Source organism: Scyliorhinus canicula, chromosome 17, assembly GCF_902713615.1.
Source record: "Scyliorhinus canicula chromosome 17, sScyCan1.1, whole genome shotgun sequence".
Lineage (NCBI taxonomy): Eukaryota > Metazoa > Chordata > Chondrichthyes > Carcharhiniformes > Scyliorhinidae > Scyliorhinus > Scyliorhinus canicula.
Window position 1 is genome coordinate 34,764,686 of NC_052162.1, and position 16,385 is coordinate 34,781,070.

A 16,385-nucleotide genomic window follows, 5' to 3' on the forward strand; every position below is an offset into this window, starting at 1 on the left:
AGGCAGCAGCAACCTTACCTGTATCATTCTCATAGTAACCTGGTTTTCAACAAATGCAACTGCTCTGCTTTTGAGGGATGGCCTGGATAATCCTGGGCAACATAAAGGAGGCAGAAGCTGAGAATCATGGGTCCCACCTTTGCACCCAGGGAATATGTGTTTGCTAGGGCAAAAGTGAGGAAAAGTGCCCATGCAGTGTTTAAGGTAAAGATTCTTATGATCTAACTCAAGATGGATCCTTAGGTCTGTGGGGACTTCTTCCTCTCCTCCACTCGATGATGCAAGAGATAAGACCATAAGACATAGGAGAGGAAGTAAGGCCATTCGGCCCATCGAGTCTACTCCGCCATTCAATCATGGCTGATGGGCATTTCAACTCCACCTACCAGCATTCTCCCCGTAGCCCTTAATTCCTCGCGACATCAAGAATTTATCTATCTCTGCCTTGAAGCCATTTAGCGTCCCGGCCTCCACTGCACTCTGCGGCAATGAATTCCACAGGCCCACCACTCTGGCTTATGATACGACATGCATCACCTGGGGCTGGTTAGAACAACTTGGAAATATGTCAGGAACTCTCTTCAATTCTGGAAGGATACATGGAAAGCCACCTCAAATGTGTGTTTCCTTGGCAGCCAACACCTTGTGCATTTCACGTCAGCCATGAAAGCATTGCCATTGCTGCCTTTCTACACAAACAGGCTAGCAACTTTATCACTTTGCAGGAGTACGGGCTTCACCATCAACTGCCACCATTCCTGGTGCCACTCAACTCATAAAATCCCTACAGCACAGAAGGAGGTCATTCGGCCCATCGAGTCTACACTGCCTCTGAAAGAAGACCCCACCCAGGCCTACTCCCCCTTTAACTCCACCTAATCTAAGGACAATTTATTATGACCAATCCACCTAACCTGCACATCGCTGCACTGTGAGAAGAAACTGAGGACCTCGAAGGAAACCCACGCAGACAGGAGGAGAATGTGCAAACTCCACACAGACAGTCACCCAAGGCTGGAATTGAACACGGGTCCCTGGTGCCAACCACTGTGTTGCTGTGCTGCCCATTAGTTAGGCCTCATCTGAAGTATTGCATTGGGTTCTGGGCACAATTCTTGAAGGAGGATGTGTAGGCATTGGAGAGAGTACAGAGGAGATTCACAAGAATAATTCCAGGGATAAAGAACTGTGTGAAGATAGATTAGAGAAGTTGGATCTGTTTTCCTTGGAGAAAAAGCTGTGAGGAGACTTAATAGAGGTATTCAAGGTCATGAGGAGGATGGACAGGATAAATAGTGAGATAAATAGTGTTCCCCCTCATGAGAGCTTCGCGACCTGCAGAACACAGATTCAAAATAATGGGAAAAAGGAGTAAAAGTGATGTGAGAAAAAAAATTTCACCTGGAGTGTGGTTGGACTCTGGAATGAACTTCCTGAGAGGGTGGTGGAGGCAGGTTCAATTGAGGTATTCAAAACAGAATTGGATTGCTATCAGAAAAGATAGAATGCAAGATTACGGAGGTAAGACACTGGAGTGGGATTAGGTGGAATGCTCTTTCACTGAGCCAGAGCAGACTCAATGGGCCAAATGGCCTCCTTCTGCACTGTAGATTTTCTGTGATTTAACCCATTTTGGTGCTGAATGGTCTGTTGGTTTATAGATTATAAATTCACTTTTAATCTCCTGTTGGTGCTGAATTCCAAGTCTTGATGAGGGAGTTAGGGTGACTTCCCATCCAACGGCAAGTCATCCCTGGGTCTCCATCATATATTTCCAGTCGAATAGGACTGGTGAAAAGTTTGAGAACATGTCGGCCATCTACCTTTTAGCTGCAAGACATGGCGAACCTGGAAAGAGTAGGAGATTGATGAAATGCAATGTTAAATACGAATATGGAACTGAACATTATAACAAAGTTTGAAAATAATAAGTCTATGAAATGTCGCAAGCTAAAAATTAGGATGTATGAACAGATTTTATCACCTAACAGACATTAGAGCGTAGAATAAGTTACCAAGGATGAATTTTGGAGGAGGCAGCATAAATGAATTCCAGAGACAAGTGGGTGCATTCTTGATAGAGAAATGGTGTGAAAGTATAATTTATTAATCAATAATGATAGACTTGTTTGGGCATATCAATATTTTCCTGTTCTTAATTCTTATTAATACATAAATATTGTTATAATGCTGTAATGTATAATTTCATTCGCTAAAGGATTTAATTTCTCTTATTTGTGCTATGGGTAACAAGTTTATGTAAAATTCCTTTGTGTGGTACTTTCACAAACCCAGTTTAAATTGTCATTCATCAATGAGTGTTACAGTGTCTAACATTGATTAAATGACCTTGACACAATACAGAGGTTGCTGCACACAAGGGCATGCCATTAGAGGTGAAATGAAAGGGAGCTCACTGGTCTCAGACAATAACCAAAATTAACTTTTCCCAAGAGTGGGGGTGTCAGTTACAAGGAGTCACGATTTCAAAGTGAGAGGGGGAAAGTTTAAGGGAGATGTGCGTGGAAAGTTTTTTACGCAGAGGGTGGTGGGTGCCTGGAACGCTTTACCAGCGGAGGTGGTAGAGGCGGGCACAATAGCATCATTTAAGAAGCATCTAGACAGGTATATGAATGGGCGGGAACAGAGGGAAGTAGACCTTGGAAAATAGGAGGTAGGTTTAGATAAAGGATCTGGATCGGCGCAGGCTGGGAGGGCAGAAGGGCCTGTTCCTGTGCTGTAATTTTCTTTGTTCTTTGTTCTTTGTTCATTAAGCAAAAAAAGAGGCAGTGATCCCATTGTGTAAGAAAGCACAATAAATACTTGAAAACACTAAAATACGTGAGTAAGTAACAGCATTAAAGAAAAGTCCACAAAGGAATTTTGGGCAGGAGCATTAAATGATGTACAAGTATCGAACATATAAACTCCAGTGGCCACATCATATCTGGAAATTTCATCTTGCCCAGTAACCTGGAATTGGTTATTTCCCACTCTGAAGAGCTGAAAACCAAAGAAAGTAACCATTCAGTGAATTCATCCCGCCAGTTTTTCTTTTTAACTGTTTCTTTGTCTGTTTTCCTCACTGCTACCACTTATGCCCTGTCCCTGCATAACGTCTTATTTATATTGAAGAATATGCTTCCTTCATCATTCACGTTAGCTATTGTGACTAAAGGTTGAGGGTCCGATTTTAATTCACTCAAAACATATCAATTAGCACAGTTTAAAAAAAAGGGCCCAAGTAAGTTTTGAGCAAACGTTGAGATAGAAAGTTAATTCTAGTAAGTTTAAAAATATGGGGCAGAACTTTACAGTCCTGTACGCGCGGGGTGGTAAACGCGACGAGCCGTTCAAAAGTCAATTGACTTCGGCAGGTCCGGAAAACTCCGCCGGTGCAAAATTCCACCCTTATTATTTATTAAACACCAACGGTGATGATTTGTACTCCTGACTAAGTACCTCAATATCATAAATAAACGCATGTGGAGTTTATTTCTCCCAGAGTTGCAAATGCATTCACATTTTAGCCAGAATTAGTGACCAGAGACAATCTTTACAATTTGTTCATGATACTGTTCCATATTATCAACCAGACTAAAGTCACCCCATCAATGACTTGTAAGTCACCACAAGTGAGTGCTGTGAAACTCCACGAAAGCTAGTTTGCACATAGACAGGTGCTTTCATTTGATTCTGGCATCAAAATAAGACTGGGAGAAAAAAGATGTTACAATTGTTTGATGGTCAAACCCATGGAGGATGCTAAAACAGAGATGCTCTATGATAGATATTTCCTCTTTATTCAGCGGGAATTTCATACTGATTTATAATGTAATTGTCGATATTATTTACACATTTTGGCCAACATTTAGCATTGTTTAAGAATTAACAGCAAACAGATTTTTCGGTGAAAATCTAAATATATTAAGACTCATTATAAAAACAGATGATGGATGAGAAACAACTTTTCCTTGGACAGGTATTGTGTCTTGAAACACTGGATACAATGCCAAGAAAGGTATCAAAGATGTCTCCATGGGCTACAGAGTAAGAAGCAATGTTACTAACTATGTATTTTATGATTTTTGTCAATTAACTCATTATCACTTCATCACATGCTTGCATTGAACATTTTTCTCAAGGTATGCCTTTATTTTATTTTATCTGCTCACTTAATTCTCACATTATTTACACAATTGTTATTTCTTTTTAAATGCAGACGTAGACCATGACATTGACACAAGTATCATCCAGACCGTCATGTGTACTCCTCAATTACACCTGCACCCTTCCTGTTTGTAGATTATCTGATTATTATAACATTCAGTTAGCTAGTTCAGCAAGGCTATACTTCTCATCAGGAACCTCATTATTGCTAGGGCAGAGCAAAGAATTGGGGGGCGATTCTCCAATATGGAGCCCAAGTTTTCGCGCCGTCGCGTTTCACGACGGCGCAAACTGCGCTCGGGAATGACCGGGGGCCAGCACGGCGCTGGAGCGGTTCGTGCTGCTCCAGCCTCCTTTCCTGGTGCCAAATGGGCACCGCATCAACCTGCGCATGCGCCGGCCCCGACTCAACATGGCGTCGGTGTTCAGGGGCCAGCCACGCCAGAAAGTAGGCCCGGGGGGGAGAGGCCGGCCCAACGAACGGTGGACCCCGATCGCAGGCCAGACCCCATCGGAGGTCCCCCCACCGGTGAAGAAGCCCCCCTCCCCCCCCCCCCCTCCACACAGGCCGCCCCCCGACCATTCGCACAGAGTTCCCGCCGGCAGCGACCAGAGGTGAACGGCGCCAACGGGACTCTGTCGGATCTGCGCGGCTGCTCGGCCCATCCGCGCACCTCGGAGAACCGCGCGCCGGCATCGTGGCATCGTTGCGGCGATTCTCCGGCCCGGTGCGGGGCTCGGAGAATCGCCCCCGCGTTTTCCCACAAAATAAATATTGCCAGAATCTAACTTTTACTATTTTATTGCACTGCTATTGCTACATGGACTTCTTAGACATAACTAAAATGTGTGAAGTAATACTCCAGTTGATAGCCTATCTGAGATTCAATTATGTTTCTCAAGAGTCACAGTTTCAAAAGACTAGTCAATCCCAAGTTTGTTCCTTATGCAAATGGATCAGTATAATGATATAAGTGGTTATGTTTTTTGTTTAGTAACCCAGAGGCCTGGAACAATGGGCTGGCGATATGAACTGGGAAATGTTAATTCAGTTAATTGAATAAATCCGGAATAAAAACCTAGCATCGGTAATGACATCCGTGAAACAACCTTTTGCAGTAAAAACCCATCAGGTTCATTAATGTCCTTTAGGGAAGGAAGTCTATTGTCTGGCCTATCTGTAACTCCAGATCTTGCACTGTAATTGATTATCTGCCCTTTGAAATGGTCTAGTCAGCCCTTCAGTTCTGTCAAACCATGGGTGCGATTTAATAAAAAGGACGAGTCCTGTTTTGGGTGCGTTGAGTGGAATGTATCCCAGCGCCTGCAATGCAGAGAACGTGATAATGGCAGAACAAGGGTCAGTGCTCAATGAAAGCAAAACTAAAGAACGAGTGACAGATAGCCCCATGGGGGTACTGAGTATTACAATGGGCCAAAAAATGTCTTGGATAAAAAGAGGTCAAGATGGAGGAAAAAGGTCACAGTCTAAAGTTGGTGATCTTAATATTGAGTCTTGGGGGGGCCGTAACGTGCCTAATCAGAAGATGAGGTGCGGCTCTATCAGTTTACGTGAGGCTTCACTGGAACATTGCAGAAGGCCAAGGGGGCAAGAGAGCAAGATGCTGAATTGAAATGGCAAGCAACAGGAAGGTCGGCGTCAGGATTGCAGACTGAGTGAAGGTGGTCACTACGTCTACGTTTAGTCTCCTCAATGTAGAAGAGACTACCTTGGGTGCAGCAAATGTTTATGTCGTTATCAGCACCTTCTATAGCTCTTCACACTGCCATTAACTCTTCTTCTGTCTCATGCCCTGCACATCTTTGTTGCAATCTCTCCAAACTCCCACCTATCACTTACCATCTAATCTGTTCCAGCTGCTCCACCGCCTCTTATACAGTATATAATCCAACGCATTTCTTCCTATTCTCCTTCTTTAACTTTGGACTCTAAATGTGAGTTCTATTCGTCTCTCCACAATGGCTGCCAGACCCGCTGCGTTTTCGCAGCATTTGTCTGTTTTTATTTCAGATTTCCACTATCCACAGTATTTTGCTTTTATTAAAGCTAGCCTGTACTGCTTTAAACCAAAGTGCACCTCTTGAAGGGGAGGTGGATTATGGCTGGAGCTATTGCTGCCAGTAAGGCAGGAAGTGACACTGACCTAAGAAATATTGAAGAATAGCAGAACTTGGAAAGAACATATTTCAGGGTATTCAAATGCTGCACTGGAGCCCTGGAAAGAGACATCCTATAGCTGGAGGAGATCCTCCAAGCACTTTCTCAGGAAGTAATGATTGTGGGATCCATGAAGGTCAACACCAAGATTCAAGGCCCAAGGTCCTGGATGCAATGCCACATGAAATTCAATGATGAGTGGTCAAGTACAGTGAACGTGTCTTCAAGTATCCCATGCTGCCAACTGCACCAGTAGTCCAGTCCAAAGATGTGCAGGTTAGGTGGATTGGCCGTGCTAAAATTGTCCCTTAGTGCCCAAAGATGTGCAGGTTAGGTGGGTTACTGGAATAGGGTGGGGAAGTGAGCTTAGTTAGGGTGCTCCTTCAGAGGGACGGTGCAGACTCGATGGGATGAATGGCCTCCTGCATATTTGGGATTCTATGCTTCGATAAGCTGACGCTGCAAATTCATACAGCCCCATCAATCACCAAAATCTCTGCTAATCAGTACACATATCTGAGATTTATATGCTCCACCATATTTACACATTACCCAACACTGCTGCAGTTCTCAAACTTGTACACACTGCCAACTAGTCAACATCACCCAAGCAAAATTCACAAAACTAACTGATGATAATTGTATACTAATTGGGTCTTTAATTGTTTTGGGCGATGGGCATTGCTGGAGATTCCTCTGTCTCATATATATAGGAATGGACTGAAAGTGTAGTTGTTGGATTGGGGGACTGTGATATGTAATGTATGTCTCTGTAAATAAATGCTTGTAAGTGTATGAAGACTAGGGTCTGGATTTTCACTCCCGGAGCAAGAGCGCAGAGTCTGGATAATTCCTGGCTCTGCAAACCCAACCTGGAAAAATATGCTCCAGAAGTTTGGATTTTCATTCCCAGGGTGGCAGGGTTCTCCGGGGGATGGGTTCCCTGTCCCCAGAGCGAGTGCAGAAACTGCTGGATGGAAAGCCAGCCTCGGTACTCCGACACTTAGCCACAACTGTAGAAAAAAGGAACAAAACAAAAAGGAGTCAACCAGCCTTCACTCCTCATATCCCCTCACTATCCCCACACAATCCCCAAACCCCATCCATGCCAACGCATGCCCCCTGTGCACCACCCATGCCCCACATATCTCCATGATAACCTATGCCCTTACCAACCCCAATGTCCCCTCATACCTCCATGTCAACCTATTCCCCTTACCTATCTGACCTGGCCTGTCACACTCTGGTCGGCACGGTTGCACTTCTGCCTCGCAGCTCCAGGGACCCGGGTTCAATTCCGGCTTCAGGTAACTGTGCAGTTTACACCTCCTCCCTGTGTTTGCGTGGGTTTCATCTGGGTGCTCCAGTTTCCTCCCACAGTCCAAAGGTGTGCAGGTCAGGTGGATTGGCCATGATAAATTGCCCCTTAGTGTCCAAAATGTTAGGTGGGGGTACTGGGTTACGTGGATCGCATGGAGGTGTGGGCTTAAGCTGGTGCTACCTCCAAGGACCGGTGCGGACTCGATGGGCTGAATGACCTCCTTCTGCACAGTAAATTCTATGATTCTACCTTCTATGTCAACCTATTCCTCTCTTCCATCCCCATTGTCCTTTATCATGCCAATTCATGCAATCCATGCCTCTAACCAATCACCATTTGCCCTTGTTCCAACCAGGCCAAATCAACCATAATACACCATATGCAGACCTCAGAACCCATGTTTAGAATAGTTACAATAAAGCTGTAAGTGTCTGTTGCAAACCTTTTTTTAAATCCTAATTTATAAAAACCCATTCACGTCATTTCCATTCCTTCAACTACATCCTTATGAAAACAAACATTGAAATTCATAATCTGACTTCAAAGTGTCTATAGTCACTCAAAGCTGCCAGTTAAACTGAAATGAAGAGCGTCCCACTGTGCTAATGGAAGGTTGTGAAATTAGTCATGCATCATGTCAACAGAAAAAGTAAAATAGCAAGCAATGATTTTTTTAAACACACCATAGCATTTTTTTATAAAGATTTAAAGGGCATGAGGTTTAAATGGCTTGACAGTTAGTACCCTTTGACAATTCATTTTGAGACTTCTGACAGGTAATGTATTTATCCACTTTTTATGCACATTATTGCCCACTTTAACAATCCCAAGGGGCCCTTACCTCTCCCACAGGCACCAGATCTCTCCTAGACATCGCCTGATCTCCTCCAAAACGTGCCCCCGGACCACATCGAAAATGGTACCCCACCTCTCAAAGTTCAGATCTGATCCTTCCAAGTCTGATCTGCACATGCCATGTTTCCCACTTCTGGCTAATGAAAATTAGGTATGAGTGGAGGTCGCTACACTTCTGTATAGGCAGCTGCCTCTGCAAAGTGTGCATGTGCAATTTCTGATCAGGACTCATTCCTGCACCTTCAAAAATGGTCGGTGTCATGTTCGGGGGAAGGACTTCCAGAATTTTGGCCTCTTCCATTGGCTGTCTGGCATTGTGACAATCCAGGCCTAGGCTGTAGTTTTAATCTTCACCACCTTGCTATCTGAGTTGCAACAACTAACACACTTCCCTTTCCCTCACACAGCAAGATGGTGCACAATGAGAGTCTGCGGGAGCTAAATTGAGGGGGATAAATGCACATCTCAGCCCCCATGGAAGAGACAGTATTGATCTTTATTGGGATATCTGTTGCTGAGGCCGTATCTAGTAGTGGGGCTGAAACCAAGGACGATGACAATATCTTGATACCTAATCCATCTTCTCATATTTCAGTTATCCCTCAATTGACATTCTCCTGATTCACAATCTGTTGCAACCATGCACCTCTTGCCTCCCAACCCCTCCCCTGCCTACAGCCCACCAACCACCAGCCTCCTTCCACCACAATCTTACCTTGTCACTGGTTCCTTTCAGATATTCAAGAAGTCCAGGCTGCAGAGGAACAGTGAGAAGACAACAGTGATGAAGGTGCACTGTCACTCAATTTCACAATCACAGCCACCATCTTAGACACTGACAGGCGACAGAGTAACCTGTCAAACCACCTTTGACAGGACCTTCAAAATCCACAACCTCCACCACCCAGAAGGAGGGTAGCAGATGTATGGGACCACCAAGTTCCTTCCAAGCCACACACCATCCTGATTTAGAATCAATCTCACTGTTCTTTCTGGGTTAAATCCTGGAACTCCCTTTCTCACCCACTGTGGATGTGCCGACACCAAATGGATTGCAGTGGTTCAAGAGAACAGCTCACCACCACCTTCGAAAGAGCAATTAATGATGGGCAACGAATGCTGGCCTAACGAGAATGCCCACTTTCCACGAAGAAACCTTTTAATCGCTGATTATGGACAATATCAGAGTGGGATCTGCACGAGGTGAAACACTTTGCATAAGTGGGCAGAGGTCTAGATGGGGGGGGGGGGGGGGGGGGAGAGAAAACAGGTACCAGCTCACCGGAGGGTAAGGACACACACAGGGTCAGCTGCATAGGATTCAGATGAGTACTTAGATGTGGCAAGTGACAGTGAAATGTTGTGTAAGAGCAACAAAAGAGCTTGGTGTGTTGGGAGTCCTGCCAGCCAGAATGTCAAGAAGCATGGAGGAGTCCAACACCAACTTGTGCAGAGCTCGGAGACCATGCTTTCCCAGTGTGGAATTGTGATGAACTCCATAAGAACAGTTGTGAACCCAATTGTGATGTAGCAGCAAATGACCAATAATTTCATTGAACAGCACCTAGGTGCCCAGATGGAACTGGCAGTGCCAGGGTGCTACCCTACCCAGAGGGGAAGCACCTGGGGGCCTCCGATCCCCTGGGAGAGCCCCACAAGTGCTGTACATCTGGTCCCCGTTTGTGGAGACCAGCACTGAATGGCACTCACCCAAGATGGCCAAGGCGAGGGGGCTAGATCTCACGCCTTGGGTAGATTGTGGGAGGGCATATTAGAGTGAGACTAGCTGTCAAAAAGTGATCCCTTTCAGGTGTTATGCGGCTGCCGGATCTCACCCACAGTTAACGGTGTGAGTCCACCTGACTTCTTCAAAGCTGAAGACGGGTAAAATGTGATGGAATATACAGTTGGAGAGGGGGGATGGAAACTTTGGGGAGGATTTTCCGCCGTTTCTCGGCAGCCCACTGTTGGACAGCAGTGGGATCTTCTGGTTCCTCCCCTGTCAATGGGATTTCCCATTGAATCCACACACCCCCCCTCCCTCCACCACCACTGGGAAACCCACAGTGGGGGTGCGCCATCATCGGGTCTGGAATATCCCCTCGTTAACTCTGATTCTCTCTCCACACAAGCTGCCAGACCTGCTCAGTTTCTCCAGCATTTTCTGTTTGTCCGACTACCAGCATCCGCAGCATTTTGCTTTTCTATCAGATTGGCAATGTTGCAGCTTCCATTGCATCACAGGCATAAGCCACCATAGTTGGTGGCTGTTGTGTTTAAAGAAGCTTGCGGGTTGTCACAGCAGTCCAATAATCTGCCCTTCAACAGTTTACCAGGATTGCTGAGGTGCCATGCCAGGGCAGTGACAGTGGTTCCTCGGAGTGCAGACTGACTGTCCTCCCTCCGGAAGACAGCTTTGCTCCTTCCACCCCTGCCAGTCTGCCACTTTTCTTGCTGTTGGCTGCCAGCCCAGACTGCTGCTGACCCTGCTGAGATGGTACAGTCCACAACCAAGCTTTCTAGACCCACTGGTACTCGGGATCAGCCTCCTCGGCCATCTGCAGTCTCCCCATCTGCAGTTTTCAAAGTGAACAACCCTCCAGGTGCCAAGCTGCAGCACCTGTGTAGCGTTGCACAGAAGAGCCAAGACACACCAGAAAGTGAGCACACAGGGAATGCAAACGGTGATTAGTTGACTTGAAATCCAATGTTTGATGGTTTGATTCATAAACTTGGCTTGGTTTATGTTGTGATGGCTTTCATTTCTGTATTGTGATCAAGTGGACTCGATGATGGTCAGTGGTTGAGGGAAGGTAAGGTCCAGGACTGCTCATGAATGGCGCGTTAGGACTGAAGTTGCTGCTATCACACTCAGATAAGTTCTTCTGGTGTGACTTTGCCTGTCTTGGTGCTTTTATGCCTGCCTGAAAGGAGCTTCCTGGGTTACCTGCTCCCTTCCTCATGATTTTCCTGTTCAACAGTTTCAATCCACATAGCTGATAACAAGGGACGTCCCCTCAAGAGACGTCCCCTCAAGATGGGAAACTTGTGCAGCATGGAGCAGACCACAGCAAATTTTGACACAGGATCGGCCACAGTCTGTAGGGCTCCTCCAGAGCAGTGGAAGAGCTGTTTCAACATACCAGTGCTCAGTTCTGTCAACCTTTGTAAGGCTACCTGGCTTACAATATACAGATGCTGCATACGCACGTGCAGGCTGCACACTGGAGTTATATGGTCAGCAGATTGCCCTCGTCAGCCAGTAGCTACTTTTTTGTTTACCATTTTGCTCAAAAAAAGATAACAGCAGATTTTTGCAGAGAAAGACAGTATGACTGCGGCCAGAGTACTGGGCATTGACCTGCATGATACTCAATAAGGAAGTGGAATCCCTTTCAGTTCCAGTATGCAGCGGAGTTGACATGCAGCCCGCCCACAAATCACTGTGCACACAATCAATGGTGCCTTGTCCATGGGGAAGCCTGTAATTCTAGTAAAGGTGCTTGCTTACTTTGCCTACTGCAGTCTGACAGTGGAGAATGAAATGTAGTTGGTTCTCATTGAATATTGAGACTCAGTGACCTCTCCTGCACAACAGTGCAAAGCAAACTGTGAGATATTGCTAATATCGGGTCGCTAATTCTGGTCACCACACTACCAGAAGGATGTGGAGGCTTTGGAACAGGTACAGAAGAGGTTTACCAGGATGTTGCTTGACCTGGAAGGTATTAGTTATGAGGAGAGATTGGATAAGCTCAGATTGTTTTCACTGGAACAACGGAGGTTGAGGGGCGACCTGATAGAAGTTTACAAAATTATGAGTGGCATGGACAGAGTGAATACTCAGAAGCTTTTTCCCAAGATGGAAAAGTCAATTACATGGGGACATAGGTTTAAGGTGCGAGGGGCAAAGTTTAGAGGGGATGTGCGAGGCACGTTTTTTACACAGAGGGTGGTGAGTGCCTGGAACTCGCTGCTGGGTGAGGTGGTGGAAGCAGATACGATAGCGATGTTTAAGAGGCATCTTGACAAACATATGAATAGGATGGAAATAGAGGGACATGGACCCAGGAAGTACAGAAGGTTTTAGTTTAGACGGGCAGCATGGACGACCGAAGGGCCTGTTCCTGTGCTGTACTTTTCTTTGTCCTTTATCCCCAGGCTCCAGCCTGGTTGGAGCCAGGTGCATAAAAGTTCATCTCCTCTCTAGCCTCCACAGCCACCAGTAATGCACTCCCTGTCCTGCTCTGAATTTGGAAATATGGCTGCAATTAGTGGCAGCTTTCAGCGAGGCCACCCTTACTGAAGAGAAGAAACCTCATATACTTTCTCACCGAGGTTCAGGTAAAAGAATTTGCCTCCTGAGCCCACTGATCTCCTGCTGAAAGCCCTTCCCCGCCCCTCCTCCTTTCTCTTCCAGCAAGTCCTTCTCTGTGCAGCCTGAGTTTATTCTCCAAACCATGCTGTATTACATGGGGGAATGCCTATTACTGCAACCATGTCAGCTTTACAAATATGTCAGTCGAAACTCCTTCCAAACCTGTTGCACCACTCCCTGGAAACTTTTATAACTTGAAATAATTATAGAAAGCACCAAACACTTGTAGAATCAAAGCAACAACCAGAAGATAAAGACAGTAACTAACCTTTAATTAACTGATGGCCCCGTTAACTAGTTCTGATATTAGGGGTGAGGTCTTTACTGCTGCCGAACATGTGTTTGTACCAGGTTAAGAAACACTATTAGCTGGAGTGCAGTGCTCCAAAATGGCATTACAGATGCCAAATCAGCATTGTATACGATTGATGTCACCATCTTGCCTGCTCTACATACTTCTGATAGCCATTCGCTGGACATGCCAACACTCTCACCATGATGGCATCCAGAATCAATTGCCCCAAACAGTGGCATCAACAATCCCCATTTCTCTTTCATGTATCAAGGGCCTTCTATCTAAATAGTCCCTCTCCCATAAATCATTAGTTACCAGCTTTTATCTAATAGGATGGATGCTAATGTTTACCCATTCTTCCCATTATGTTTCTGTGCAGCTTCGTTAGAGCTCAGCCTGCTGCCCTTTTATTTTAAATCCCAACTTAACTTTTTCCCTGACCCTGAAATGTTGAACATTGCAGTCAAAACTGATCAATAATCCTTTCTGACCTTCAAATGTGCATCAAGCACAGGGTGTTCTTTTGCATTTCACTGTCATTGAGCCTGTATATTAAATCAAGTGCCTGCACTCTGAATTGAAACATAGCTCTGTGGTCTCTTGTCGACATGATTACCGCAACAGTATTTAAAGCATTTTTGCTCACCGTGAAGAAAGGGGGAGGTACTCCTTCTCTAACATGTGGAAATTGATTGTTCAATCAGCCTGTTTGCTTTTCCAAAATGTTATCTAATAAGTACTCTTCACTTTTCACTGGAGTATTGCGCTTTAAATAACAAAAATGCTTTCATTCAGGAAATATTGCACAATGCACTGATTCTTTGCAAGTATATAGCCAAAAGGTGACCCATCCTATCCAGCAGGTTCTGTGTTCCTCAACAGTTTTGCCAGACTGTCAATATTTCTCACTATCGAGTAAAGAAAAATAATTTGGTTGTTATGACCATTTGTGAATCAAGTCTCCAAAATTGCATTCAGAATAGCGATGCTGTTCACTCGGTAAAGGCTTGACTTCACCGTGGACACTTCCTTCCTTTGATTTTCAGTGGATGAGCTGAAATTTCAATCATGTACTTTGCATTATCTGTTCCACCATGGTAACATCCACTGAAGTGGAAAGAGAGTCGCGACGTCTTAATAATATTCCAACTGCCAACATCCACAAATGTGGTGAACTTTTGAGGAGGCTGAATGACGGTGCATAAATTTTAAAGTGTCTTACTTAAGAAGCTCATTTACTTTCAAGTGAGTGTGATGAGATTTTGTTTCTAATGCTCTAATTACCATGAAGAAATGGTTAGATCCATTAAATTCAATCTCAATTACCTTGCTTTCTAATATTAATATGGCAATGTAATTAAACTGCAACCCTTTCGTTTTCTGTTTAGATCCCTCTCGGGACGAATTGTTGGAGGCGTCTGGTGGTTCTTCACCTTGATTATAATCTCATCATACACTGCCAACCTAGCTGCTTTTCTCACTGTGGAGAGAATGGTATCTCCAATAGAAAGTGCAGAAGATCTTGCAAAGCAAACAGAAATTGCCTATGGAACGTTGGATTCAGGCTCTACCAAAGAATTTTTTAGAGTAAGTGCTTTTCTGAGTTGGTATTCAATTGTTACCATCATCTGTAGTGTAATTTTAATATGTTAAAAAAAATATTGTTCTGTGGAATGGGGTGTCAAGCTGTGAATCAGTTGGGAGGTTGCAATGATCCCTCACTTTGATGAAAGCAAAGTTTGATCAGTTTTTCTTTAACACTAGCAATTTGTCATCTATCTCAGACATCTGCGAAAGTTAAGTACAGTCAATTGTGCCATTCACGTCCAACTTTTGCAAATTTGGAATGCCTACCCCACTGAGTGGTTCATACTAGGAAACACTTAGTGAATGAGAATGTTTTACAGGAAAGCACCAACTCTCAACATATACTTCTGGCAGAGCTGCCACAAACACCCTCGTACCACTGTTTGAAGTTTGGTAGAACAGCTCATAGTTCGTCGATGCTTGTTTGTTATTGAGAGAAAATGACTGTGTCAAAAGAGCGCAAGGAGCAAACTCGCCTTCCCTTAGGCTGGGACAACAGCTGGTGGGAGCTTTTTATTTTCCTGCTGCATCTACAACTTTTATAGCTGCAGCAAAAGCTCAGTCTGGATTATGCCACCAATCCCCTTCACAGTGAACACTGCCTCGTTGCACTGAATGGAAATGTGGACATGCTCTGTAAGAAACCCGGACTTTGAGCCGGTGCACTATTCCTGGTGCTGGCTTGTGGTGCATTTTAGATGGGAGGTAGCAAAGAGTGGGGGAACCACCTGTGTAGTTGTGGTGCAGTTGAGAATGCCACACAACTATTCAATGGCTATTCATTTTATGTTAGTCTGTCTGGAGCGCATTACAGATTCCATAGTGCTGGCCCCGATGTTACTGACTAGCTTCAGCATATATGAAATCTAACTAAGCCCCTTAATCTTTTCGTTAGTCATTATTTATGTCCCTAATTTTTAGATTTTTATCTCCGAATTGGGTTGCAAAACGCTGCACTTAGTTTTTTTTCTACTGGGAAAACAATTTTCCTCTTTCTCCCTAACCCCACACCATTTTCATGTGGCCTTTTGGTGGATCAGGAGGATCTTGGGTGCAAAACTCGCACACACATCTTTGAAAGCCAAGGTCCGCAGTGTGAGGGCTGCAGAAGAATTATATTTCCACCCGCACGCTATTTTTGTGCGCTGGTGTGGATGTTTGAAGTCCAAAGAAAAATGGTGAGTTTGTGACCACTAGCAGAAGGCAACTGAGAAGTCTGGAATGTAAATGTGAAATGTTTTAACACATTCAAATGTCACTATTGGATGCTATATTGTAAGGTAGATTAATTTTGAAATGCCATTATTCTTCACATGGATTTTGTCCTGCAAAGGTAACTTGACTCTTAAGTTGGCCAACATTGTGTCATTGTTATCACGCATTACAGTACTTTTCCAATCATCGGAATGCCTTAATGCATTACAAAAGTTCTGTCAGCCTCTGCTGTCATGTTTTGTCCTATGATTTGACTTTAATTTGTCAGCTGTAGCTATGAAAAAAATGCTTTTCTAAGTTGAAAACAAATTCTCTGCACCTGCTCCCCTTCATTGATTGAGAGGCACTCTGTTGTGAAATGGAAATGGGACACCATTCTGTTCTG

The 16,385-nt window shown here is 44.6% G+C and overlaps 1 protein-coding gene across 7 annotated transcripts in view; it reads left to right on the plus strand.

The window, feature by feature from the left end:
- LOC119952339 (glutamate receptor 3-like) overlaps positions 1-16,385 on the plus strand; it is a 492,268-nt gene that overhangs the window by 344,956 nt on the left and 130,927 nt on the right. For all 7 annotated transcript variants that reach the window (XR_005457831.1, XM_038776029.1, XM_038776024.1 and 4 more), the window contains one exon: positions 14,587-14,785. Coding sequence is in view for 6 of the 7 variants with exons in the window: in XM_038776029.1 (XP_038631957.1) it covers positions 14,587-14,785 (199 nt within the window). In the remaining variant the exon portion in view is untranslated. The remainder of the gene's footprint in view (positions 1-14,586; positions 14,786-16,385) is intronic.